The sequence below is a fragment of the Panicum virgatum genome, chromosome 4N (assembly GCF_016808335.1).
Source record: "Panicum virgatum strain AP13 chromosome 4N, P.virgatum_v5, whole genome shotgun sequence".
In the NCBI taxonomy this organism is placed as follows: Eukaryota; Viridiplantae; Streptophyta; class Magnoliopsida; order Poales; family Poaceae; genus Panicum; species Panicum virgatum.
Genome location: NC_053148.1, coordinates 12192500 through 12219004, shown reverse-complemented (window position 1 = coordinate 12219004; position 26505 = coordinate 12192500). Strand labels below are relative to the sequence as shown.

The 26505-nt window shown below is 49.2% G+C and overlaps 1 protein-coding gene and 1 long non-coding RNA gene across 5 annotated transcripts; both read left to right on the top strand.

The window, feature by feature from the left end:
- Positions 1-10513: 10513 nt before the first annotated feature.
- Positions 10514-14902, top strand: LOC120669936. 4 transcript variants are annotated; one of them, XR_005672895.1, is made up of 3 exons: positions 11139-11819; positions 12369-12470; positions 13326-14902. It is a non-coding gene; the product is annotated as an uncharacterized LOC120669936 (long non-coding RNA). The 4 variants fall into 4 exon arrangements; XR_005672894.1 differs by lacking the exon at positions 11139-11819 and adding an exon at positions 10514-10702 and having other exon boundaries at positions 12369-14902; XR_005672893.1 differs by having other exon boundaries at positions 11132-11624; positions 12369-14902.
- A 4778-nt stretch (positions 14903-19680) lies between these two features.
- LOC120670544 (membrane-anchored ubiquitin-fold protein 3-like) lies at positions 19681-23160 on the top strand. Its single transcript, XM_039950666.1, has 3 exons — positions 19681-20114; positions 21433-21600; positions 22638-23160. Exons 1-3 carry the CDS (start codon positions 19982-19984, stop codon positions 22691-22693), a joined length of 357 nt encoding a protein of 118 aa, XP_039806600.1. The 5' UTR covers positions 19681-19981; the 3' UTR covers positions 22694-23160.
- The last annotated feature ends 3345 nt before the right edge of the window (positions 23161-26505 follow it).

The window sequence follows — 26505 nt, the reverse complement described above, 5'->3', positions numbered from 1 at the left end:
GCCGGCTAATCATTCGCTGTTCCGGTGATCACTGATTAGCGCCCACGCGCCCGGCGATCCAGTGCCGTCTCCGCCTGGAGGAGGAGCATGGCGCTCGTCCGCCTCCGCCTCTGGGCATGTGGCGTGGGGCCTGCGCTCCCGGCCCCCCGGTGGTTGGTGGACGCCCGCCCTCGTGGAACGTGCGCGTACAGTTGTCGCCTCGCCTGCGCCGAATAGAACCTCCCGCCGCGTGCTCCGCCCGGCAACTCCAGCCTGCCTGCACTGTCGACGTTCACGACGAGGTGACGGCAGCCGAGCTGAAGACAGGGGCGGATCTACAGGGGGGCTGAGGGGGCTCCAGCCCCCCTACTCCCCAAAACACCATGGAAAATAGAGGTAAGAATGAGGGAGAAGAAGAGGAAAGAAAAGAGGGAGGAAAAAGAAAGAGGGGCTGGAGGAAGAAGAAGGGAGATGAGCCCCCCCAAAAGACAAATCTTGGATCCGCCACTAGCTGAAGATGACGAGCTGTTCACTGCACTGCAACAACAATTCTGGATACTCTGCCGCGCTGCCCACTGCAAAGTACGAGCTGATCGCCTGTCACTGGATCCGTACAGCAACAACACTTTAAACATCCTCATCGTTGATATCCGAGAGACCGAGACAATTGAGGGTGTGTTTATTTAGTGAAATTTTTTGGATTTTAATATTGTAGCACATTTCGTTGTTATTTGACAAATAATATTCAATTATAGACTAATTAGGCTTAAAAGATTCGGCTCATGCTATGCTGAATCTGTTAGACTGTATAATTAGTTATTTTTTAACTATATTTAATGCTCCATGCACGTGTCCAAAGATTTGATGTCACGAATACTGTATAAATTTTTTGGAAACTAAACAATGCCTGAATCATTTTATAGCAAAGAAAAAAAAAGAGGGGAGAGACGCGTGGGCTCAATATTTGGTCCTAACTACTACAGGCCTCCGGGCTTGGGCCTGGAAATATCGACGGTGAGTGTGCATTGGCTCGATATTGATACTCGGCCCTTTCTTCTTCTAGCAAAAAGGTTACTGGCTGAGATCAAAAAAAGGTTACTGGCTTGTGCAGTGGTGCAGTACTGGCTTCTTCAGTGTGCCGCCTCTAACAAAAACTTCTCCAAAGTAAAGGTGGTGCTAGATGATAAATGGCGAACTAAAGTACACGGCCGTAGTCTACACTACTGCTTCTTTCCGCAAGAGAGAGAGAGAGAGAGAGAGAGAGAGAGAGAGAGAGAGAGAAGAACCTACAGTGTTTGTTCTAGACGTGCAAACATGAGCTGCTAGTCCTCACCATAATGACTGGTTCCAAACCATGCCTAGTACGTTTTAATCCAACTGAGTTGCATTGGCAACGACGATTTTCAATTTACATTGACAACGCCCGTTGGAAGCGATAGTCGGTCCATTTCGTTACTACCATATCCATGCCTAGTACCATCTGCGAAATTCCCAAAAACTACGCCGTAACAAAGAGCATTTGGAGTTTCACATCTCCATCTCATCATCATTTTCTTTTTGAAAAGATCTCCATCTCATCATCAATCCATTAGTTGACCAATTCCTGGTCAATTCGTTCCGAGTCGCATCCATATCAGCACATTATTCAAGCTGTTGGGTTCTGGGATTTGTCCTTGTGCAGAATCTGCGGCACATTATATTAGGATCCAAGAGTCTGATGCTGTATTATATTGCGCGAATGTTTCTTGAACCCTTCTCGTGCCATTCGTCCTAGGTATCCATGTCTCTCTTCCTCGGAAATAATCCTGCCGCAACCAGTAAAAATAGAATTTCTTGGCACACTCCCCAGCATCAATCAAACCGATGGACCTACGATTCTCTCGCTATAATCGAGTATCCATTGCACCTACGAATTCGACGACGGCGACAACTACAAAAATTCCTCTCCGATGACTACAAAATTGTTCCTACGGCCGCAAAGATTTTTCCTCAAGGCGCGCGCAACAGCTGCTGGCAAGACATGAGATTCCCCGCTCAATGCACCATCCTAGGCGGCAAGCTCATCCGCATCGCGCGCAGCGACGCCGCGCGGATCGCGCCCTCGAAGCACGCCTCGGCCGGGACCGGGGATGCCGCTGGCGCCCGCGCCGCCGCGGCCTCCTCGCCCGCCGCAGGCTGGGCTTCCTGATGCCCATCCAGCGGATGCGACCACCGCCGCGGGCGCTGCTGCCGCGCCGTGCCGCCGCCGCGCTCGTCGACGAGCTCCAGCACGAGGCGGCGGTCCTCGACCTTCCGGGCGCCGACGCGGTGCGCGGCTTCCTCCCGCGAGATCACGAGGCGGCCGTCGGCGGTGCGCTCCCGCGCCAGCGGCCGGAGCGACGGGATGGGCGGCGGCAGGCGCCGCGGGCGCCGCCGCCACCCGTACGACACCCAGCACCCGGCCCCATCATCATCCCCCTCCCTCCCGTCGCAGGGACCCCCCGCCCCGCCGCCGCCGCTGGCGAGGCAACGCACCGCGCGGGGCGAGGCGGCGATCGTGCGCGTGGCCACGTTGCCGCCCCACGGTGACGACGATGGGAAGAAGGTGGGGTCGGCGGCGATTAGGGTCTGGAGGCCGATGGGGCAGGCGGCGGCGGCGGCGTCGCGGGCACCGGCGGCCAGGAGGAGGAGCATCGCGGATTCGCCGCGTACGGTGACGTGGCGGATAGGGAGATCTCTCCCGGCTATTTGGAGGTCGCGGAATCCGACGCCCTCCGAGTTGGACTCGGCGCGGCGCCCCTTGGTTGGAGGGCGCGGCGCCGCTTGGACGAGCTCTGCGGGGACGAGGATGACGTGTACTTATACGGCTGCGGTGGCTAGTTTCGGATTATACGGGTACGGAAGGGATTATCCCGGGATCGGACGGTGGTTAGGCTAATCAGCCGGGTTCGCCGAGATAAGGATCGTTGCTTTCCTTATCGATGCAGGTTTTGCGTTTTCAACTGGTTAAAATTGATTCTCTCTCTCTCTCTCTCTCTATACGTATCTCTTTTATAAAAAAAATGACTCTCTTTATTTAGACTGGTTGATATTTGAGATGCCCAGATTGAGCTCAACTCGACTCGTTGATGGGAGGCGAAATAGGAAACTAATTCCGAAAAAATCAGCATTTTCTAAAAAAATATATGTCTGAAAAATTTCAATCTGTTTGCTGAGAAATTTGTGAGGTAGCTTAGCGAATTTCGAAAACCTCGCTACAATATCTGATACTCTCTAACAATGTGCAAAACTTGTCGAGAATGCCTAATACCGTACCTAGCTCAACAAAGTGTGAAAACGGTAACTAGTTGTCAAGAATTCTACAGGCTAATCATGCGGACTCTCGTTCCTCCTCTTCGTTCCAAATTATATGCCCTTCATGGAAACTTTTGATAATGTTCCATTACTTATAATCACTATGAATCTATGATTGACAGCTTTTGAAAGTATGCTGTACGCACATTAGCAACGTCCATATGTCCCAAAGGGCTCCTAATGGACGTCAAAAAGATAAATAAAATCTAAATTCATGAAAAAATTTAGACCAGTTATCGAAAGTATTTTTTCTATGTGTTTTGGACATGCATATCAAAATAATATTACAACACAAAAGGATATTTCCGTTTTAGTTGTGAAAACTAAGTACAAGTGTTTCTCCGTGGAAGAGGACTTGAAACAGAGGGTGCTTTAAGCCGGTAACGCACAACCTGTCCACACTTGTTCTCCTCTATATCCATCATCTAAAAAGAATATTCCTATTCAATCATCAAGATTCTCTCCTTTATACCATATTCCTTTGCACCCATCCATCCTCTAAATATCTCCTCTATACCAACTACCCGTTATGGGACCCAGGTGACAGTCTCTCTTTTTTATTTTACCCAACGCCCTTCGCCTCACCACACACTCTCTCTCTCTCCCTGCTCCCATCCCCGCTCGCTCCGCCGGCCTCCCTCCCTCGCCGCGTCGCCGCCGGCTTTGGCTCCCTCCCTCCCGGCGCGCACTACCCCCTGGCACCCTCCCTCCCCGCGCCGCCGCTGGCCATGTCACCGCCGCGAGGAGCGCCGACGCCGGTCACAAGTGCGGAGTCCGGCGAGCCGTCCGCCCGCATGCCCCCCTGACTCCTCGCGCGGCCAGGCGGGCTCTGACCGGCGCGGGCGTAGCGGGATCTAGCCGGCGCGTGGCGGGCCTGCGCGCGGCGGCCGACGAGGCGCGGCGGCCGGCCTGCTCGAGCGGCACAGCCGGGTCTGGCGCCCCCGTCATCCACTCCCTTGCTTCCCCCTCCCTGGCCGGCGATCATGGCGGAGCCCGCGGAGCTCTCGTCCGGCTGCCGCGCACGTCGAGGGGCTCGACGTCGACCCGCCCACGCTCGACCTCGGTGACGGGTGACGGCTCTGCTCGGCTCCTCCATCCCCCTCCCTTGTCAGCGCGCGCCCTCCCTTCCACTCCTTCGCTGGATCCGGCTCCTTCCCAACGGCGGCGGCCGGCGGTGGCGACTCCCGGCGGTTCTGCTCGGCTTTCGGAGGGACGCGCGAGGCAGCAACCGGCGGAAGACGAGGTGGGCCCGGTGCGGGGTAGCGGGCGTCCGTTACCCGCGCTTGATTTGATGGAAGCGCGAGCCTCCGCTACCGTCCTGGACAGGATAGCAGACGCCGCTGAAGTGGTATTTCCACTATCTGCGTCCTGGAGGAGGCGGTAGAGGACGCCGATGGCCGCTGCGATCAGCCTTAGACGGGCTGTGGGCCATCTGTGTCTTTGGACGAGTTTCGCGCCTCATTTATTGACCATGAATCATTACTTTTGCTAGCCCACAAGTCAGCGAGACGGTGCTCGTCTCATGCAATGGCTCCTTTCTGCTCTGCCTCTATGGGAACTGGCAAGTGGCGAACGTGCCTTCGCGCGCCGGCGAGGCCGGGACCATCTACAACTGGATTACAGATTTACAGCCAGTTCCGGGGCCGCTGCCTGCGCCATTAGAGCCCGCACTAACACCAGGAAACTGCGGACGGTCCGCCAAAGTAACGCGGTCATCATCTCCTCCTTCCTCCTTCCCCCATCGATCAGAGACGAGCTCCGCTCGTCCGCTCGCTCCGCCGTCGTCCCTTTCCTTCGATCTCCCTCCTCCGGCCACCATACCTCGATTCCTTGCGTGAGCATCTTACCCAGCACCTCCTCCACCTCCCCCAACCCCTAGCCCAGCTCCTCCCGACCGGAATCGCCCCCGCCGCCGCCGGTCACCATTGGAGCCCGCTTGAAGCTTTGCTCCACCGTCGACCCGCTTCTCCGGTCATCCTCCGCCCGAACCGATTGCAAGAATGGATTCGTGGTGAGTTACTTGTGCTCCCCGGCCTTTTTCCCCTTCCGTTGTGCGCCGCCGGCGCCGGTGAACAGCCGCCGCCGCACCTGCTGCCGCCTGTCGCGTGGTGTCAAAGAGGCGAACCGCGGACAGTCCGCCCAGGGGGGCCAGACAGTCTGCCAGTAAGATTAGGGTGGGTCTAGAGACGTCGTTGGCTCTGGCGGGTCTGCAAAAGTGAACTGCGGACGGTCCGCCAAGGAGGGCCGGACAGTCCGCAAGTTAGGTTAGAGTTTGTCTAGAAACGTTGTGTTTCTGGTGATCTCGCGTAAATGAACCGCAGACGGTCCGCCAAGGAGGGTCGGACGGTCCGCCGGTAAGATTAGAAGTTTGTCCAGAGACGTCGTTGCCTCTGGCGGATTGGCAGAGTGAACTGAGGACGGTCCGCTAATGGAGAGCGGACAGTCCGCCATAGAGCTTGAATTTCATCCAGAGACGTTGTAGGTTCTGGCGAGTTGGCAGAGGTGTACTGCGGACAGTTCGCTACTGGATCGCGGACCGTCCGCCGTATAGTTGTAAGTTTATCCAGAGACGTGGGTAGGTCTGGTAGGTCGGCAAGTTTGAGTTGAGGACAGCCCGCTGCTGCATAGCGGACAGTCCGCCAACTAGTTCATTTTTTAGTATGATTCTTTTGTAAGTAGGGAATTTTAGCTGCACTAATTTGTGTCATATGCATTTGCATTAATTGGCATTTCATATATATTCATGCATATGCATTATTGCATCTCATTTAGGTGCGCTAGAGGTACACGTGTGGACGTGAAACACGCGGTGTTGGAGTCGACCCACAAGACGGCGTTCGACGGATATCGCCAGAAGATGGAAGGACCCGCTGAAGCAACCAAAGACCCGGCCCAAGGTCGGAAGGGCCCAAGGCCTTAATAGCATTAACACTGACTTAGTGTTATCCCAGGCAAGCCCCGGTGCACATCCTACTATTTGAAATTATGACACCCACACACACACATATATATATTAATTGTGCATTACGTATAGAAATTGGTTGAAACCCTAGTTGCATGATCCCTAGATTTCCTTGAGTTTATACTAGTATGTTAGGACGATAGTAATGCTATGCTTAAGAGTTCCCGATAGAAGCCGAGTGACTTCTTGTCACCCGCGAGATTTAGGATGTTTAGAAGTCGAGTAATTTCCAGTTACTCGCAAGATATGTGAATTAATTATATTTCGACATATGAGTAGCTGAATGGATATAGAATGCATGGAAATTTGAGACCGGGCGGGAGAGGTGTAGTCCCGTCTGAGTCGGTCAAGGACCGAACCATTGTTGGCCCTGCTGATCATGTTTGAACTGTACTAACCGCATGCCGGGAGTAGGAGGTAGTCGAAACCGGTAAGCCTAGTATTGCCTTACTTCGAAAGTACAGGACTCCTTCCCACCCCTTAGGGCAAGTCGAGTAGTCGCGGAGAATCGGGAAGCATGTATTTATTTTTGATGGTCTCTCGTTGAGCTCGGCTGACTATACGCTGGTGGGGCAGTCCTGTAGTTCGAGGCGGGGAGAGGAATGGTTGGCTCGCATAGTCCGACGGGGCTTTTGCGTGCCGTGTTGGTTAGGTCCACCTTGCAAGGTTAAATCGGATCGATTCTCCGTCAGTCGCTCTCGGATATGAGCACCTTGATCACTGCATCGCATCGTAGTGTTATGATGAGTATATATATATATATATATATATATATATATATATATATATGATAATGAACACATTAAATTATTATGGCTTGCACCCCTATGGTTGCTATAGTTGGTTAAGCAAATATCAGACTATATTTAATTTATATAGAATCTGGAGCTAAAATATGAAAATTAAGGAATTTTATTTAGTTGCTGTTTTCTGCAAAATAACCATCAGCTAAATGCTATGCATGTCTAGATATGTGGGCTAAGTTATACCCACTGGTCGGGTAAGTCTTACTGAGTATTAGTTGCTCAGAGTTTATTGTTTACCATATTTTCAGGTTTAGGAGCTAACTAGGTGTCATATCGGTGGGCTCGATGTGGCGCCTTGTCTTCACGTTTCGGTAGTTCTCGATTTATTATTTTGTTTTATTTATTCTCTAGTAAAAATATTTTGTAAGTTAGATTCTTTTCCGCTTCTATCTTTTCATTTGTAAATTTTAAATTTTAAACTGTTTTGTAAAAGTCTTAATATAATTTGCTATTTTTGTAAGATTGTATCATGCTGGTACCTTCTGCGCTCGCCTTCGTGCGAGACTTCTGATGTGTTTCGGTCAGCATGTGGGTTGGAAACAGCCTGTCAAATTACACTTAATTAAGTTAATATGCTAAATAATAACAGTTATACTTAATTAAGCATTTTAAATCGGCGGATCTGTCACACCCTTCACCCACCCGGCACCTTCTGCCTCTGGCCACAGCGGAGCCCTGTATTACGCCAGCGTGATCCGGCGCGGTGGGCTCGGAGTCGCGGGCAACGCGTTTGACGAAACGCTACATGGCAACCAACCGTGGAGTCTGGCACTCTGGCTACTTCTTCGACAGTTAGGTCGGGGAGCAGATGTTCATGTGGAGTGTGGGTGATTGTGATCTTGCGACCAGTCCTGCATTCTGTGCAGTCTTGACATAATTGACCAGGATACAAATTTCTATGGAGCATTTTCTGCGCGAAAAATTGTACAGAATATAACAGCAACAAGACTTGCTCCGGAGTCCGAAAGCTTATGTTAAATGACTTGAGTGGGAAGATAACAATACTAATTTTTTCCGAGCCTTGGCACATGAAGGAGAAGAAAAACATAATCTCTAGGGAAATTTGTCCACGGCAAACTACGAAAGCGTAGTATTATGCAGAGCACACCGCCAAACTGATTTAGTATCCAGCACACCGTGAAAGAATTCTTTGGTCTACAGCACACCACACTGAATAAACTAAACATTTATAGCTCAAAGGAGGATGAAAAACCCATTTTACCCTTGGGCCCACCTGTCATCATCTTCCAAGCTCATTTGCCGCCATTGCTCCCAGCTCCCTCCCGCGCTCGCTGCTTGTTTCAGGAACCTTGCCGATAGAAAATGATGGGTGCGCGCTCGTCGGTCGGCCCCACGAGCGACACATGGCATGGCATGGGCGCATGGACATCGTACTCAAAGTTATTCTCACGCACGGGACGGAGAGCGCGGGAGGGAGCTGGGACCAATGGCCGGCGACGACTGCAGGCGTGGAGGAGACCGCGACCGCGCCGCCCATAGAGGAGCTCACGACCGCGCCGGCCGTCGCGCGGAGCTGGCGACCGTGCCACCCGTCTGTGCGCGGCCTTGGCGACCTCCATGTGCGCGGCGACGCTGGTGGTGGCGAGCACGAGCCAGATGGCGACGGCGAGCAGCGCGGCCATGGCGCAGAGCGAGCCAGCGCAGCCGTGTTCCTTGCGGTCGAAGTGCCCCGTCGGGTGCGAGTCGGCGGGGCCTCAGCGGAGACGATGCGGACCGGCGGCGAGGGGCTGGCGAGGTGTGGACCGGCGTCGAGGGGCCGCGACAGCGCGGACCGGCGGTGAGGGGATGGCGAGCCGCGAACCGGCGTCGAGGGGCTGCGGCGGCGCGGACTGGCAGCTAGGCGCGGCCCAGCAGCGGCGCGAACCGGCGGCAAGGCATGGATTGGCGTCGAGGGTCCACGGTGGCGCAGGCCAGAGGTGGCGTGGACCGGCGTCGAGTGACCACGGCGAGGCACTGGCTGCCACCGTAGGGCGCGAGGTGGGGCGGCCACGATGGGCGCGACAGTGAGGAGACAGGGGAAAGGGAGAAGAAGAGAGGCGAGGAAGAAGATGACAGGTAGGCCCAGTAAAGGGAAAAACAGTCTTTTTATCTGACCTCTCAGTTGAAAATGAATAGCTTATTGGATGCAGTGTGTGGTAGACCAAATGGCGGTTTCGCGGTGTGCTGGGAACAAAATCGAGTTTGGCAGTGTGCTCTACACAAAATCATGCTTTCACAGTGTATTGTGGACAAATTTCCCTAATCTCTACTATGGCTCTTTTTGGGAGGGCTTCGGCTCCGGCTCCATAACCGCTCCTGCTGGAACCCACCCAAACAGGGTGAAAGGACCCGGCGGTGAAGCCTCGAGAACATGCTTTGTGGAGCGATTCGGTGGAGGAGGAGGCACAAACATATGGCTCTGGCCGGCTCCTCGAGACCCTCCCCCACCTCCCTGCCTGCACGCGCTGCGCCTCCCCACGGCGGCCGGTGGGGCGGGAGGTCGGGCGGCAGTGGCGGCGCGGGAGTCCGGGCGGTGGTGGGCCTTGACGGAGTCGGGCCCGAGGCGCGGCAAGGTAGGAGGCCGGCGGCGGCGGGAGCCTATGGCCCTAGCGCAGATATCGGGTGAGCCGGGGTGGGGCGGGGCGTTGGGCGGGAAGGGAGGCCCGCGGAGGATGCGAATCGGGGGAGAAGAGATAAAGGATAAGGAGAGAGAATGGAAGAGTGAAAAATAAAAAGAAGGATATTATGGGTATTGTGACTATTTCATATTTTCTCTGTATTTTAACAGCTAGATAAAGCTATTTTGTCAAATGTTTTTTTCTTCAAAATAGCTTCAGTTATATTAGAGATGTTGCTCCATCAGAGGAGTTAAAGTCGGAGCTATTTTTGAAAGTGTCGACCCTACAATATTTTTAAATTAACTACATCCATAATATTACAATTATTCGAATTTATTAATCTACCGTTACAATTGGTTATATTTGAGCTGCCAAAACGCATTGCTCAGCCAAACAGCCGGAGCTCTGCCTCCCGTGGCTCTCCCCTCTGCTCCTCTGCCGGCGCGCATGTCTCCCCCGCTCGCGAGCAGAGCAGTTTCCAGCTCGAGCCGCTGGCCTCCACCCCCACCCTCTCACGTGCCCGGCCGCCGCTCTGCTTCGCTCTCGCCGCCGCCGCTCTCGCCTCACCCCGAAAATCCCGTCCAGTCTCCCTTCGTCGTGCAGCTAGTACTCTAACTTCTATACGGCGTGGAGGGGGAGGCCTGAGAAGAGCCGGATGATCCTGTAGCGACACGTGTCGTAGCGCAACGCGGAGCGTGGATTCCGCCCGCTCTCATGCCGCGCGCGCACAGCCTCGGTGGACCCCGCCGCCTCCGCGCTGTGTCTGGCCGCACCGCCTTCCCTTGCCGTGGGCCCCGGCGGGGCACGCCAAAGCGTCGACGGCGCCTTGGATTCGCCTTGCGCCCCTTTCCGCTTTCGCCTAGCTGCTGTGGAGGCGGGGTAGGGTTTGGGGGCCGGCCGCTGCCGCCGTCTTTGGAGGGCGGCTTCTTTCGTGCGCCCCGCCGGTGGCGAGCCCACCGGCGGTGCGCCGGACGTCCGTGGAGGCCGGCGCCGCCCTCCTCCAGGTTTTGGGCGGCTTCCTTGGCATGCCCCACCGGCGGCGAGGCGGCTTCCTTGCCGTGCTCCACCGGCGGTGAGCCCGCAGGCGGCGCGGCGGGCGCCCTCCTCCGGGTGCGCTCCCCACGATGTGTGGAACTTCCCCTGCATTGTTGCCTCCGTTCTCCCAAACCCTGCGGTAGCCTACAGATCTGCACGATTCTTTGAACTCCGAAACGGCGAGGGGGTGTACTGCTTACTCCGTTTGATGATGATGCTTGTATTCCTGTTCCATGTGCTCCATGTGCGCCTGTTTGTGCTCGCCGGTGGTCTTCCCTGCGGTCTCTAAAGTGGGTTTGCGCTGTCGCTCGCCCTGCCTGTGCTAATCTCCGCCTCCAGTTCGTCGGGTCCTGCTCCGGTATACAGATTTCATGACTTGGGTGCATTACAACTGCTGATTTTTGTGCGCCTGTGCGCGCTACTGTCCTAGTTCGCCATAACGGACCTTCCTCACGTCACCCCGCCTGACCCGGAAACCCTACGGCACACCGCCCCGCCGCGGTGCCGCCGCCTCCACTCCACGTCGCCCCACAGCGGGGCCATCGCCACCCCGCCGACGCGTGCCGTTGAACCGCGACGCCCCGGAGACGGACTGCTGCCCGGCCGCGTCCTCGCCGACGCCGATCCCATCCCATCCTGCCGCGCTGCTGCTGCTGCGGAAGCGCGCGCGGCAACTCAGGACGGATGCCGGACGCCCCGCGACAAAGCCCTCCACCGACCCGTGGTCACTCTGCCCGCTTGCGTCCTCGCCGATGTCGTCGCGCCCGACCCGTGCGAACACGCCCCTGCCCTCGACCGCGCCACCACCCTGGACACCGAAAACGACGCTCAACGCCCACGCAGAGTCTGCCATCACAGACTCGCAAGAACTCATCGATTCCCGTAGGCCAGGTTCTGCATTTCTCCTTTGTTCCACTGCTTCGTTAAGACTCGATAGGGGATTCTGTGCAGGAGCTCTTCACCACGTCACCGACCAAGTGCTCGACAGATTGCCTCAGCCAGATATTTTAGGCACTAAAGCATGTTTATCTTTAGTGTATGTGTATGTGTGAGGGTCTGAAGCGCAGTGAATCCACGTTACTTAAGGTCGTTGCTTTTCCTTCCTATGGAATGCTTCTTTGCTAATTTTGTCCGGTAGATCAAAGTTGATCCACCTTCAAGGGCTACTGGCCATGCTATTGCAATTCTTAGTGATATCAAAGCTGCCATGAATCAGATGAGTTCCATTTGAATGAGTTCCATTCTTAGTTTCTTCCAACAAGAAAAATGTGCTGTGTAATTGAAAGAAATTTGTGGCATAATGTTTTGATACTTCATTGGTTATGGAGTACAAAACCTTGCACTGAATATAACTTTCTTATAGTGTGTCGCTCTTCCATGTATATCAATCCTAGGAAGAATTGATGCATTAATTCTGTGACATGATCAGTCTCCAATGTGTCCCTTTGCAAGTGTTTTCGCAAGCAGTATAATTTTTATATTTTTATGGGGCTGCCTGTGCGCACGTGTTTAGTAAAGCCATAAAGATCTTTATGTACAATGGTATATAATATTTGCTTTGGAAATGTGTACTAAACCATAGGAGTACAGTTTTCATTTGTTAGGTGTGACTGGTTTTTAAATTTTACATTACAGGGCTATCTACGAGAATGCTGTTATCTTGATCTTGAAAATTAAAGACCGCGAGGCATTTGAGAGGAGCTTGTGCTAGCTAAAAGAATTTTACATCAATACATGGTTTGTCTCTCCTACAACTATTGACATCATGATCCATCCTTGTCAAGCACATAAGATAGAGTGGCTTTCGCTGAGTAAAGTTTATCCAATGGCCTTTGGTTTGTGAGAATTCATGAAAGTGATTTGATTAAATTTGCTTAAGTCTGATGTTTATACAAAGTGTTTATCGAATTGTTAATTGTCTAAGTGAGGTTCTGAACTTCTGATGCTATTCACTCGTGATCTGAATTCTAATTGTTAGTTGCATCTGGGAACCCATGTATAAACATGCATGATCCACTCTAGATACGGTGATGGTGGAACCGCTCTTCTAGCAGCATGATCGTGTTCCTTCCTGACAGAATATGATCCTCATGTCAGTCTAAGACTGACCATATTAATTTTTGGTTTTTGCATTCAGTTTGGTTTTGTTGCTCCATATCTGTCATGGGGATAAGATGGGTATTTCATGAAGCTAATATCTCGATAAAATCATTTATAGTGCCTTAAGGGAACAACAATGAAGTACAACATGGTAGGAGACGAATCAAATTAATCTTGTCTAGCCTCCATAGTTAACAAGGAGCTCTGCGACTGCAACTGTTTTGTTTGTCCTGTCTTTAGAAAAGTCTCAGCTGCAGCCTGTCAAGTTTAGACAGTAGCTGATAGTGACAAAGACCTGCAGCTAACCAAGTCGGGTGGTGGTTATATACTATAATACAGCTGCTAGCTCTTTGTTTAAGTGATAGACCAATTGCTCTTTTTTGTTCTTTTGATGTTGGTTGCTGTAAATAAATTTGTTTCTAACATGGTTTTATTTGTTCTTCTGTTCATGTGGCCGATTCTGATTGCTGGAATGGTGGCGAAACTCATCAGTGCCAGATCCAAACAGCATGCCTTATAATTTCGAGCCATCTCTTTTAGTTATCTCTGTCTTGTGCTACCTGCTAGATCTATACTATAATGCCTGCAAGTATCATCAACAGCTGTGTTTCTTAATTGTGGGATGATGAAAAACCATTCTTCCTCATTGATATCTGTCATAATCTTAAAAGGAAATTGCGCACACATTTTTACCTCAGTTGAAACTTGCTTCGATATTATTTTTTCCTATTTAGATGTATATAATTGATATGTCTGGTGCCACTATGATAGTTCTTGGTTTCTTATTGACATGGCATAAACTCCATTTTTGTAAAAGATATTCTAGAGAATAGCCAGTCCAAGGAGCACAATTTAGGAATTCTTCTGGTAAGTAATGCATTTCTTATTGTTGGTACTTAATGCTAAAAGTTTCATTTTGGCTCACTGCATACTGCTAGCTTTGTGACATGTCTGACCTTAAATTTTTTTTATCACTCTTTACTACTCCATTGGAGAAACATGACATTTAATTTCTCTTAGTGACGATGAAATGTGAAATGACACCTTTTATTTTATCCTTTTTTGATAGGTCAAGTTTTTCAATTTTTATCGATGCAAGTTGAACCATTGGGATGTCGGAATATCTTGCAACTCTATTAGGACTTTTTTCTCAAATAGAAATAAAGCGTAAGCCAATAATTTACTAGATGACTTATACCATATAAATCTGCTGTGCTACTGTCGTTGCCACATTACTTATGGTTTTGTTCAACCTGGTTTACACTTTACATATTACCCTTGCCACATTAGTGTTTCGGAATTATGGGCTAAAACAATGTATGAAGATCCACAACTATCTAGCCTCTGAAGGTGTTCTCTCGAGCTCAGCCTGGGTACATGCAATAAACCTTACTGAATCTGCCTGTAAGCTGTGATGTTTTAGCTTGCTGAACCTATATTTTGGTATGGTCTATTTTTGACCAACTTTTATCTCCACCCAAACAGTTATATAAGCATTGTGACAACCAGTTTAGCAACTGATTGCTAAGTTTTTTTGTTGTAATCGAGCACGTGGTAGATGTGTTTATATTGACTTCTGACAAAGCTTCTGATGGTAGCTGATGCTATTACCTTAATGCAGGGGCAATAAGTTGGTGCATTTGCAAAGGCACAAATCCTATTGCGGGCCTGAAATCTATCAGGCACACCTCTAGGCGAATGGAGAACCTGGTTGCGCTCAGCTGGAAGGGAGAGTCCTTCAGAAATCTTGGAGCTCGAGTTCACGACAATGGCTGCTCTGAAGAAAAATGAACCCTGTCTTCCAAAGTGCCTGATAACCTTCTGGAATCTTAACATTAGCAAACATGACTTGACAATCAAGGATGTTCTCTTAGATAAAGAGTAGAGAGGGACTCCTTTGCTTGGTGGATTTTAGGATTTTGGAACTTTCTGCAGCAAGGTGCTCCAGTTTGTATATGCCTATTTCTGTAAACCACAAGCTGTGCTATAATCTTTCTGAACGTCTGCATTGGAGTATAAGCAATTGTGTATCTATGTGTGTATTTTAAAAAAAATAATTTCTGTTGCAATACTGATTCAGTATTCATTAAAATCCCGTTACAATGCAGAGGCACCCAACTAGTTAGGAGGTTAAGAAGAGAAGATGGTGTGTGATTGAGGTTGAAGAGGAATTGAAAGAACATGTGGCAAGTCAATTCTTTAAACTCTTAAGATCTGCAAAAGGACACCGAGTAAATATGCAATGGATTTGACAAGGATGGAGTGCACTGTTTTCTGAAGGCAAGTTTGTGAAGGAAGTGTGGAGTGTTGTCTAAATGGAGCAGATCAGATTAAAGTTACTGCTATGCATCACCCTAGTTTATTTTAAGAAGTTGCTTCGGATGTCTGAAGAAGACTCGTGTGTATTTAGCTTTTCTATTAACTTCCATGTTAATGGATACCGAAAACGGGAACCTTTTTTGCTGTGATCTGATAACAGCGGCATCTCTGGAAGCATGAAAACTCATTTTGGAAGCTCATCGTTCTGACAGAAATGAGGTGCAGAGCTTCAGGATCAACTCGCTTGTCGCAAGGTGCGATGAATTCCTGAATTTTCTGCATGGTCATCGGTTCCATCAATCTCATACACATCACATGAAGTTGCATATAGATAGAATCAGAAGGGAGAAGAAAATCAGTAACCAACTAGTCACAGAAGTAAATTCTGAAGATTACCACCTTATAAAACAATAGATAAACATGACAGGGGTATGCTAACTATCTCTTCTTCGTGGTAGAAGCCTCCGGAGCAGGTGTCAAAATTCTGAAGATTACCCGCTTACGAAACAATAGATAAACACAACAGGGATATGTTAACTATCTCTTCTTCGTGGTACAAGCCTCCAACGACAGGTGTCAAAATTAAGCTAAGACCCTAAGAAGTTTGCAGGGAATCAACAAACACCAGTTGTCCGAACAAGTACAGGCTTCTCTGTACTTGATCACCAGAGCTAATAGGCTGCATTGGATTGGTTGGGCATAGTGTCAAAATTAAGCTTAGACCTAAGAAGTTTGCAGGAAATCAATAGGCTTCAGCTGTCGCAACAAGTTCAGGCTTCTCTGCACTTGATCAACATAGCTAACATGCTGCATAGGATTGGTTGAGCCCAGCGATGAAGGAATCTGCAGGCTCCATGCAGCCACGATGCAGAGTAGATGATGCCATTCCCACCTGATCGGCGCCGACGCCATTGTACGGTGATCCAGTCGGGCCGAAGAAGCTTGATCCCACAGCATCAGCATCAAGATATGCTCCCGTATCCGTCACTGCTGACAAGAAGCACGGGTCGGTTGAGGGCAAGTCGCCGAGGGACCGCATGAACTCATCGATGTCGAAGTCGTCGAGAAAGCTCAAATCCAAGGAAGTATCCACGGTGATGCCGCCGGGATTGAGGTCCTGGTTCGCCGAAATTGACACCGGCGCTGCGAGCTGGCCTGCATCAGTGGGGCAATTGCCATAGGCGTGATCCACCATCACCGTGGAAGAAGAACAGCTTGGTTGCGAAGTTGATATGTCGAGCAGAGGATCATCTGCCACACGCCGCCGGGCCGCGGCTGGAGCTGCTTCGTCGGCCAAGGAATCCGCTTCTCCCCTCTTTCGCTTCTTGCCGTGGCCGCTGAACCGGATGCGGTAAAGCCTCATCTGCGATGCCGCCAGGTGGTCCGGGGCGGTGATCGCGTACTCGTGCATCACCCACCCCGTGCTGCCCTTCTCGCCGCCTTCTTGGAAGCTCAGAGCTTTCTTGCGCCACGCCACTTCCACGCCGGCGCCGCCGGGGCCAGGGACCCGCAGCTTCTCGCCATCGACGCAAGTCCTCTCGCCGTTCCAGAACCCGCCGCCTGCGCATGTCCGCTTCTGCCGCGAACCCTTGCCGCTCCTTGCCTGCCCCAGAGCGAAGAAGAACGCGTCGTCTTTGCATCCGTTGCGCTCGAGGAGCTCCCACGGCGGCGCGCTCAGCGGGTCGTCGTCGAGGATGAGGCCATCCAGCGGGAGTGGCTGGCCCAGGATGCGGCGGAGGAGGTACTGATCGACGACATCGCCGTCCTCGGGGGCAAAGAGGAAGCCCGGCGGGAGGCCGAGCGCGCGCGGCACCTCCATGGCGCCGCTCTGCTTCCTCCCGTAGCTGCTGCGTCGGATGTGGTACAGCCTCAGGGGCGAGCGGGCAAGATCCTCCGGGGCGGTGACCGCGTACTCATGCATCACCCATCCCGTGCTTCCCTTCTCGCCGCCGCCGCCGCCGTGGAAGTTGAGGGCCTTCTTGCGCCACGCGGCCTCCGTGCCGCCGCCGCCGCCGGGGACGCGCAGCCCTTTGCCTTCCGCGCACGTCTTCTGCCCCTCCCACCAGCCGCCTCCCGCGCAGGTGCGCTTCTGCCGCGTCCCCTTCCCGCACCGCGCCTGCCCCTCCGCGAGGAAGAATGCTTCCTCCTTGCGCCCGTTCCGCTCGAGGAGCTCCCACGGTGGCGCGCTCAGCGGGTCATCCTCAAGGATGAGCCCGTCGATCTGAGGCTGCCAGCCCAGGAGGCGGGGGAGGAGGTAGTACTCCACCGCCACCTCATCCTCGGGAGCGAACACGAAGCATGCCGGGAGCTCGCCCATGCGCAGAGCCGCCTCCATCGCCATGCGCCGCGCTCAGGTGGGTTAGGGCTTAAGCGCGAGGATTTGGGGGAGAGGGAGAAGAAGAACAGGCGCGCCCATATTTATTGGGGCCGTCAGGGAAGCCGCGAGGATCTGGGGCGGGCCACCGGGCCAGTCCGATCGGACAGGCGACAGCTGTTCTTTTCCTGTTCGGAGGAGTCGGATTGGCTTCAAAATATGGAAACATTTTCCTTCCTACTGGCCACAACTAGTATGAATTACTACCTGGATCGTCACTCATAAATACAGGATCTTCTCTCTCTCCGAGAACATATATTTGGAATAGTTATCATATAATTCAGAGTATTGTAAAACAAGTATACATTTAGTTTATCGACTAACAGTTTTCACTTGTAAAGCAGCCAATGCTTTGTCCCATTTTAATTAAACAAGATTGTTAACAAATCAGTTTTCAACTCATACATGTACTCCTAGTTCAACATTACAACTGATTCTTCAGAATCTGAACAAAATCCATAAAGTTACTACATTCTTCTTGAAAGATAAAGTTACTACATTCAACACGATGCTGCCTTCAGCATTCCAAACTACCATGTCAACAAGAATTTGACACTGATGATGTACTTGTTAGTTATTGCAATGCAAAAAGTGATACTTGGCTAGTCTGAAGAGTTATGAATGCTTTGACACTGACCTGCAATTAACTAGGAGGGGAACTCTGCACTGGCCCAAAGTTCAGACGGGAATGAAGCCAAATTAAATCAGCAAATAACATCAGGCAACTGGTGCATGGTACTTAGCACTTGAACCATACTAAAAGGAGAGCGCACAGAAACATTAATCAAAACATAATCAATTGGTGCGCCAACCTCCTAGGCTACTAGGGGGGACACTGGACAGCGCTCGTTCCCGGCGAACGGTAGCAGCGAACAGGTACCTCCTTTCTCCTTTCTCCTTCCTCCTTCATCCTTCCTCCCGTCGCCCCCGCCATCGACCGTCTCCTCCGGCTCCGGCGACCTTCCACGCACCGCCCTCCCTAACCGAGCCGTCCAGCCGTCTTCTCCTCGCCCCCGCCGCCAGCCACCACCCACCGGTTATCAGGGCGGGTTCCGCCCACCTTCCACCCTCCCAGGCCTCTCCCTCCCCCAAACCGTAGGTTGCGGCGGCGGCGACGGCGACGGGCCGTGCGCTGCTACAGGAAGCAGCACACGCACGTCGTATAAGAAATCTGGGCCAGTAGTATGGACTGGGTAAGACCAATAGTGGAAGAGAGTGCTACAAAGATCGACAAGGATGAATTCCCCCGGTAGGGCGGCAGTGTGCAGTGTGTGCTGCTGGCAAACAGAGTAGTGTGCACTGACACCGTAGGTGTAAGCAGAGCAACCTACACACGGCTTGTTGCCGGCGACAAGAATTTGTGCTCGACTGCTCGGCCTTCGGCAAACCGTATTAGAACTCTGCTGCTACGCAACTGATTCAGAACTCTGACCATGGTAACGTAGCCAGCCCAGAATGAAATCAAACGAAACTCATGTAACGACCCGGCCTAGGATAACGGCTAAAATCTACTCTAGACGTTGAGTAGACCACACCTGCTAAATAACTCTCTTGCGCTTTCGTCCTCGCTTCGCGCAAAAAGTTCGAACCGGAGTTATTAATTTTCCAGGGACCGGCTATTTAAGTCAGTCCAACTCCCTTTCCGTTTCCAGTCTGGGACTAAAGAAATATTGTGCCGCGTGATACATTAGCCGTGTGCTACAGTAATCGCGCGGCCCAGTCGGCCCGTGGGCCGTGACACCTCATGCTCCCCAATCCTCGCAGGTAGCTTTGACAGAACCTCGTGCCGTCGTGCGTTCAGCTTGAACCACGAACCCTCGCAAGGAACTTCATAGAACCTGGTTTTTGTTCAGTCTGCATTCAGGAACCCTGCAGACTTAACATGGTAAGTAGCAGCAGCTGGAGTGGCAGACTTGACGAGTTAATAATGATCGGTAAACATTCATAAGCTGTTTTTACTTTACATAAGATTATTTTAAAATTTAACATTCAAATTTAGCTTCCAAACTCTCGAACAGAAACTTGTGCGCCACGTCTGAACTCGCGCAGTCAGTCGGAGACAGACAGTCGGACTCGGACGGCAGCTTCCTATACTGGAATCAATCCCTGCAGGGTAGTCATAAATACCGAGATCACGGAGGGTGTATCTGCCAAACCGCCGACGAATCCCACTCCCCTCTTCTCTCCTTCCGCCTCGAGACCCCCGTCTCCTCCTCGCTTTGCCCCCCACGAAGCAATCCTCGCGCGGAAGATCGGATCCTCCGCGGGATCCGCATCGGTGCTTGCCCTTCCTGCGCGGATTTCCGGCAGCCTTTTCCTCCCTAACCCTGATTTCCCCTGCCGATTCCCTGCCCCTGCCGCGGCGGTTGTTCCTGCAGACTGCTGGGGGGATCTTTGGTGGAGGAGGGAGTTGGTGGGGGTTGGTTGGGCGGCTCCCGCGATCCGGCCCGGGGAGATGGCCGGCGGGAAGGAGCCGATCGAGGTGAAGTTCCGGCTCTTCGACGGCACCGACATCGGGCCTAGCAAGTACGACCCCAGCACCACCGTCGCCGCGCTCAAGGAGTTCGTCCTCGCCCGGTGGCCGCAGGGTGAGGAGACCCTCTCTCTTGTCCCTCTCCGCGCTTGGCGCTTGCTCTTGGCGTTGCTTATATATATATGTGCTGCTCTGCTTTGTTGATGCCTCCTGTTTCGGGAGGTTGCTTGTTCGGCTGCCCTGCCTTGGCTGATCCGGAAACTAGAAAACCCCCGATGTCGCGCAGGCTGTTGTGTTGGGGGATTAGGAGTTATACCGTTTCGTGCTGCGGTGTACTTGCGAACCCCAAATTGATTGATCATGTTGCTGCGTGGATTACGTGATTGTTGTAGGATGGATTCAGCTAGGGCGCTGCTTGTTCTGTTAGTGCGGTAGTTGGTTGTTCAGACCCTTGTCCAAGTGACGGTCTCTTAAATCCTCCTTACCTGTATTAGCAAATACTACTACTACTATTACCTTCCTGTGTAAAGGGATGGGCATGACTTTTGTTTCTGGTGCTATGTCCTAGTTGGATTTTGCTACCTGCTAGAGCTCTGAGTGCATTTTTAGAAATGGGATCTCTGTACCTTTAAGAGCATGCTGAGGGTCTCTGCAAACATGTGGTGGGAGGACCATTTCCAGAGATTTTGTGGCTCAATGAGACTGCCTGCATTCTTATCTTGCGTGCCTATAGATGATCTTCAATTTTTTGGTGATTCTCTCTGAGTTCTGAGTAACCAAGGGTCCCATTCATTGAAGCTAGTCATCAGAATGATTTTTTGTTATGCAAACAGATATGTCTGGATTAAGCCTGTAGCTGTAAATGTGAAGTGCACTGAGTACCTGCATGGAACGGGACCACATTCAACTTGTGGTCACATGAAAGTACTAGCAGTACAAAAGACATATTTACATGCAGTGCCAGCATTTTCTGGTATATCTCTTTGGCAATTCCACAAATAAACATTACATTGATTCCGTGCAACTGTTATGTTTGCTGACACATTCTAAACTATTGCAACTGGGAAAGAAATTCAGAGGTGGCAAGAAGCTCCAGACCTTATTTGCTTAGAGTGATGACTCATGCCAGATTAAAGGTTCACAGTAGTAAGGAAAGAACCATTTCTCTTTTGAACCAGGCATCATGGCATGCTTTGTGGATGATGCGAGTTAAACTAACAAGTAACCATACTTCAGTGGTTTTTTCCTTCTGATGACTGATAAGCTGCCTGGAAATGGGAATCACCCTTCTTTTCATCATCTTGTATTGTCTGTCATTAGTATTTTTAAATATTGTTGCTTTACATAGCTTAGGCATATTTCAGTCCTCTAGAACCTTTGTGAAGTATGTCTTGTGTCTCTGTTGATAGTGCTACTTTCATGTTTGTTAACAGATAAAGAAATAGTTCCAAAAACTGTCAATGATGTGAAGCTCATCAATGCTGGAAGGATACTGGAGAATAGCAAAACTCTTGCCGAGTCACGAGTCCCAGTTGGAGAAGTTCCTGGCAGTGTGATTACAATGCATGTTGTTGTGCGGCCTCCCCAATCAAACAAAAGTGGTAATTCTTTGTTTCCTCTTGTTTGCTCAATTTATTGTGTTAATTTATTTGGTAATCTCACCTGATTGCTCTATAGGCTTAAAAAATTATTTTATTAATGGAATTGAAATGTTTATTGTCATCCTTTAGAAATAATTTGTTAGATGCACCTGCTGTGTTAATGTGTTATTGTTTTGCAATCTCACCCCTATAGTAGCATGAGTGCAGTGTTTATTTTGGCTTTTAGATGTGCACTTTCATCAGTGCTGTTCACAATTATTAATTTGTAGGTCATGACATTGTCTCCGCTCTCTACACTTCAGTTGGTTCTTTAGTCAAATATACAGCCTGTAAGGCCTTTAAGTCTTTATGCAACCTGCGCCTTAAGCATTGGATTGAATCTAGTTCCTTGCACTTTCTTGCCACATTCTCTAACGGGAATGAGAGCATGTTTCATTGTGCAGTATAAGAATGTCCTCTATTGCAGTTGTGGCGCTGGTCTGCGGCAGTGATATGAAATTTTATAGCAGGATTTTTGTATGTACTGCTTTTGTTGATCAGAACAGGCTCCTGGTCAGAAACTTGCATAGTCAAAACTATAGTCAAAGCTGAGCTGGTGTCGTGCTGGGTTGATCATAACACGAGTCTAACTGAACTGCATATCTTGACCAGTCTTCTCTATTGCTCACGATGCTACATGCTACCATGAGTTCTAGAGCCCCATGAGTTTCTAGAGCCCGCTCTGTTATTCTTTTTGTCCAGTGTATGAGTGCATGTTACACGATTGCTGTATCTGTCAATCAATCTTGTATTAGATTTGCTGTGCTGGCTTATTTGTTTTACCCTGTGCTTACCTAGTTAATTTGTCTCTATTCCTTCTGTACTCACAAGGGCAACCTCATTGGCATGCATGTTGTACTGTTGGAGGAGACATACATACATGGATGCATGCATGCATACACTGTCTATGTGCATTACTGTGTATAGATTCCATGCCATATGTTTTGAAGTGGTTCTGCTTTAAAAATTACTTAACATATTCTCTCTCCCTTTTTCAGAGAAGCAACAGTCAAACTCTCCGAAGCAGAACAGATGCGGATGTACAATATTGTGACGTTGATGCAGTAGAAATGTGTATACCAGTGTCATGTCCACAGGGATCACAAGTTCATTTTGACAATTGATTCTTGAATCTATTCTTCACAGCCTAAGCCTAGATATGTCATTACCACTAGCCACATCTGCTTGAGAATTTGATGCTTGCTATCGTGTAAAAGGAGTGTGGTGGAAGGAGATTTCTCGGGGGGGTCCTGGTAAAAACCCTAAAAGGAGTGTGCAGGAGTCAAGAAAATTGGATGTTTGCTTTTGTGTAATGTGTAGACGTAGTAATACCAAAAGTGAGTTGCTGCATAGTACATGTGAAGACATTCTTTTTCGTTTGCGTCAAGCTCGGTCACGTTATGTGTTTTGTAATAGAAGAAGTGACTGGTAATTCTTGTCGAGAAGTGGAAATGAATGTTGCGGTTTGCCGGTTTGGCATGGGACTGATGAAGGTGAAAAATGACCGGTAATATTTGTGAAGTGGGATGATGGAATGCGTCGGTTTTGAATCTTTCCCGATGTAGGCTGGGCCTGGGCGTCTTCGTGGCAGGCGAGCTCCCCAGAGTTTTGACCACAGGTCACTGTTTCTGGTGGCGGGCGAGTTTTGACCACAGAGAGTTTTGTTTGAGCTTTTGTGTGATGTTAATGTTCCTTTTCCTCGTGCCCCTGATGTCTTAATTAGTTGGGAGTTAAATAGTAATTGTGGACATAGTATCTATAATATTATCCATAAAAGCCGTGTCCGTTAAAGGCAAATAATTTTCTAATGCTCAACTGAGGTGAAGACATGTCAATGTAAAATCGCCGCCATATATTTGTCATATGCCAAAATTTCTTTTCCAAAGTAAATCAACTTCTACACCTAACCTCCTATTTTACTTCATATTTGATTTAAATATTTGGTAGGACTCACTTTAAAAGGTGAGAGGTTGTACATATAACCGCAACATAAATATTTGGTGCTGGCTTGATGTTTCAAGCTTCGAAGATCCGACCTGCGTGCTAGGGATGCTTTGAATGCCCATCGAAAAATCTGGCATCATGTTAAATAACACTTTTCTTGCATGTTCCTCTAAAGAAAAGTATGGCAATTGTAAATTTTACCATGTCACATAAGATTAAAAAAATATACTTCCTCTGTTCTATTTTGATGATTCTGTTTGCAAAATTAAATTATTCTGTATTATATTCCTATTTAAGTAATTTTTCTAGAAAAAAGATTGGTGTATGTAGATGATAACATCGAAACGTAGGGGTTGTGATTAATGAGATGATAAGTAAGGTCCTTCTTAGTCATTGTACTAAGATGACATATGACTCAAAGGATAATGGAGTAGTACAATAGTAATCAATGATTACATATAGATAAATAGATGATGTATATAATGGTTATATTGCCATCAGCTCGTTCTGTCTAGAATATAGCTAGTTTTACGTATATCCCAAGTCAAACCTTTTAAGCTTGACTATAGAAGGTAAAAGAATTATAAAAATTGACAATACAAAAATAAATATTAGATTATTCACAATGAAACCAGGTATCATAATATATATAATAATGTCTATTTAAAAGTAATTATTTTTAAAAATATTGTTGGGGTTAAAGATGAAAATATTTAACTTTGATCAAATCTAAAAATTCCTATATTTTACGACAAAAGTTGTACAAAATATGGTAAGTTGTTGTTATCATATCGTATCTTACGCTCACTTCGTGAGGATATATCTTTGCTCTCTATGGTACGTTGTGGTTATCATATCGTATCTTACGCTCACTTCACGAAGACATATCTTTGCTCTCTCCCAACACGTACTTACTGTTGGAATTATGGGCTTGGCCCATTTATTCTAATCAATGCAATAAAAGAATTTAAAACCCACCATTAAATGTTAGGGAATCAATTACTTAATTCCGTACCGGGATTTGAGGAGGATCTCAACCGACCTAAAGGGTGGACCTCGTGTACACCACTTGTAAAGCCGGTAAGAGGAGGTCGGTGAACCACACACGCGCTCGCCTCGCCGAGCTGGGCCGAGGCCGTGGCCGAGGCCGTGGCCGTGGCGCGGACGGGCGGTGCGTGTGCGTGATGCGACGTGATGTGCTGAGATGAGAGAATGTACGTTGGCATTAACAGGTGAATGATGACATAGAATAAAACCTTTACGGTTAATGAGATTTCTGTGACTCAATTGCATCAGTAATTGCTGCTCATCAAAGCCCATTATGACGTCCAGGTTCGTTGAATCTGAGGCACCTCCACCATTCCCATCGCTAGCGTTGCGCGCACAGCTCTAGCGAGAGCAGGCCTCCGGAACCTCCGCTCGCTGAAGGTCCTGCACGGGGCGTGGGCAATTAGGTTTTTGAGAGTGTCTTGACGCGACTGCTCGCTCCCTGAACGACTACTTCGTCTACATCCCGGCGTGAATGACTACTTCGTCTACTTCTTGGTGACCGTTCGTGGGACTGCACTGCAAATCTCTTCCTGCATCGACGTCGTTCGGCTACATCAGGCAAGGCCTGCACTGCGAACCTCTTCCTGCATCGACGTCGTTCGGCTACATCAGGTAAGGCAAGTCGAATAGACACCCGCCTTAGGGTACATTCTAAACCTATTCTGGTTTAATATTTTGTTGATGCTTATTAGTGAGAATAACATGAACACAAGCACATATTTTGTTCACACATTATCACTCTTTTATGCAATAAAATTGCTAGTAATATTTGGAATTAAAATATATCGAAAATTGCCTAGTTTTCTAACACTTACATGGCATCTGGTAGAAGATATATTTAATGACTTTGTACATATAACCTAAATCTACAATAAGTGCCAGTCTCAATGAGAGTGTCCTCGACACAGTTACCAAAACTGTAAACTTGAGAACTGTGTCAGTGGAGTGTCATGGTGATGACACTCCTCTCACATTTCGTGACACTCATCTCTCCTCTCTTCTCATCTCTCCTCATACTATTGGTACAAGTTAGCAAATTTAATGTCCATGACACTCTTATAACACTCCCACTGAAATTGAGCTTAATGCTCTCTGGTTCGGGCCTCGCTAATTTACAGTCACCCGGAAGTTCTGCCATGTAAGGCCGATCTCCGACTACTATTTTCTTTCCTTTTTTACATTGCTGAAGGGTGCATCATTCTAAAATAGCACAATCCTAAGCATAAGCGGTCAACCTCTAATCCAATCCCCTAAAATTTTGGGGGAAAATAGCAAAAAATACTCACATACAAAACTTTTGGAATACAAATCCAACAAAGTTTATATAGAATTTTTTTAGAGATTCTGTTTAAAACTCAAAACACAAAAAAAAGGTTGGAAGAAATTTTTTTGGAGTAGAAACTTTAAAATATAAAGTTATACTCGAAAGTTTGGGAAAGAAAACTTTAAAAGAGAAAATTATACTGTAAAATTGGAATAAAATCCAACAAAAAGTATATAGAAAAATTGTGGTGAAAAATATTCTGAAGAAAGTTATCAATTGTTAAGAAGCAAAACTTTGTCTTGCAAAGTTGTAAAAAAAAAGGACGTACCCAGTACCGTAGGCTCCCGCACTGTGCGGGATGTGGGGGAGGTTATTAGCGAGAGGTCTTTCCCACACACCGTGCAATGTGTAGAGGTTACCGTTCGAACCTGTGACCTCTCGGTTCACAGGCGGCAAGCACTATCACTTGCACCAGGCCGCCCTTTTGTCTTGCAAAGTTGTGGAGAACAAAAATTTGCAGGAAAAGCTTTATGAAAAAAATTCAATTTCAGAAAAAGGAAAAGTAAATGAAAAAGGGGCCGCGATTGCTTGCGTGCTCGCCGGGGCTT

Excerpts from the sequence above, each read along its gene's own strand:
- LOC120670544 (XM_039950666.1), top strand. The coding sequence starts at position 19,982 with ATGGCCGGCGGGAAGGAGCCGATCGAGGTGAAGTTCCGGCTCTTCGAC. Across the intron at positions 20,115-21,432 it reads CCTCGCCCGGTGGCCGCAGG|ATAAAGAAATAGTTCCAAAA; the intron begins GTGAGGAGACCC and ends GTTTGTTAACAG. Across the intron at positions 21,601-22,637 it reads TCCCCAATCAAACAAAAGTG|AGAAGCAACAGTCAAACTCT; the intron begins GTAATTCTTTGT and ends TCCCTTTTTCAG.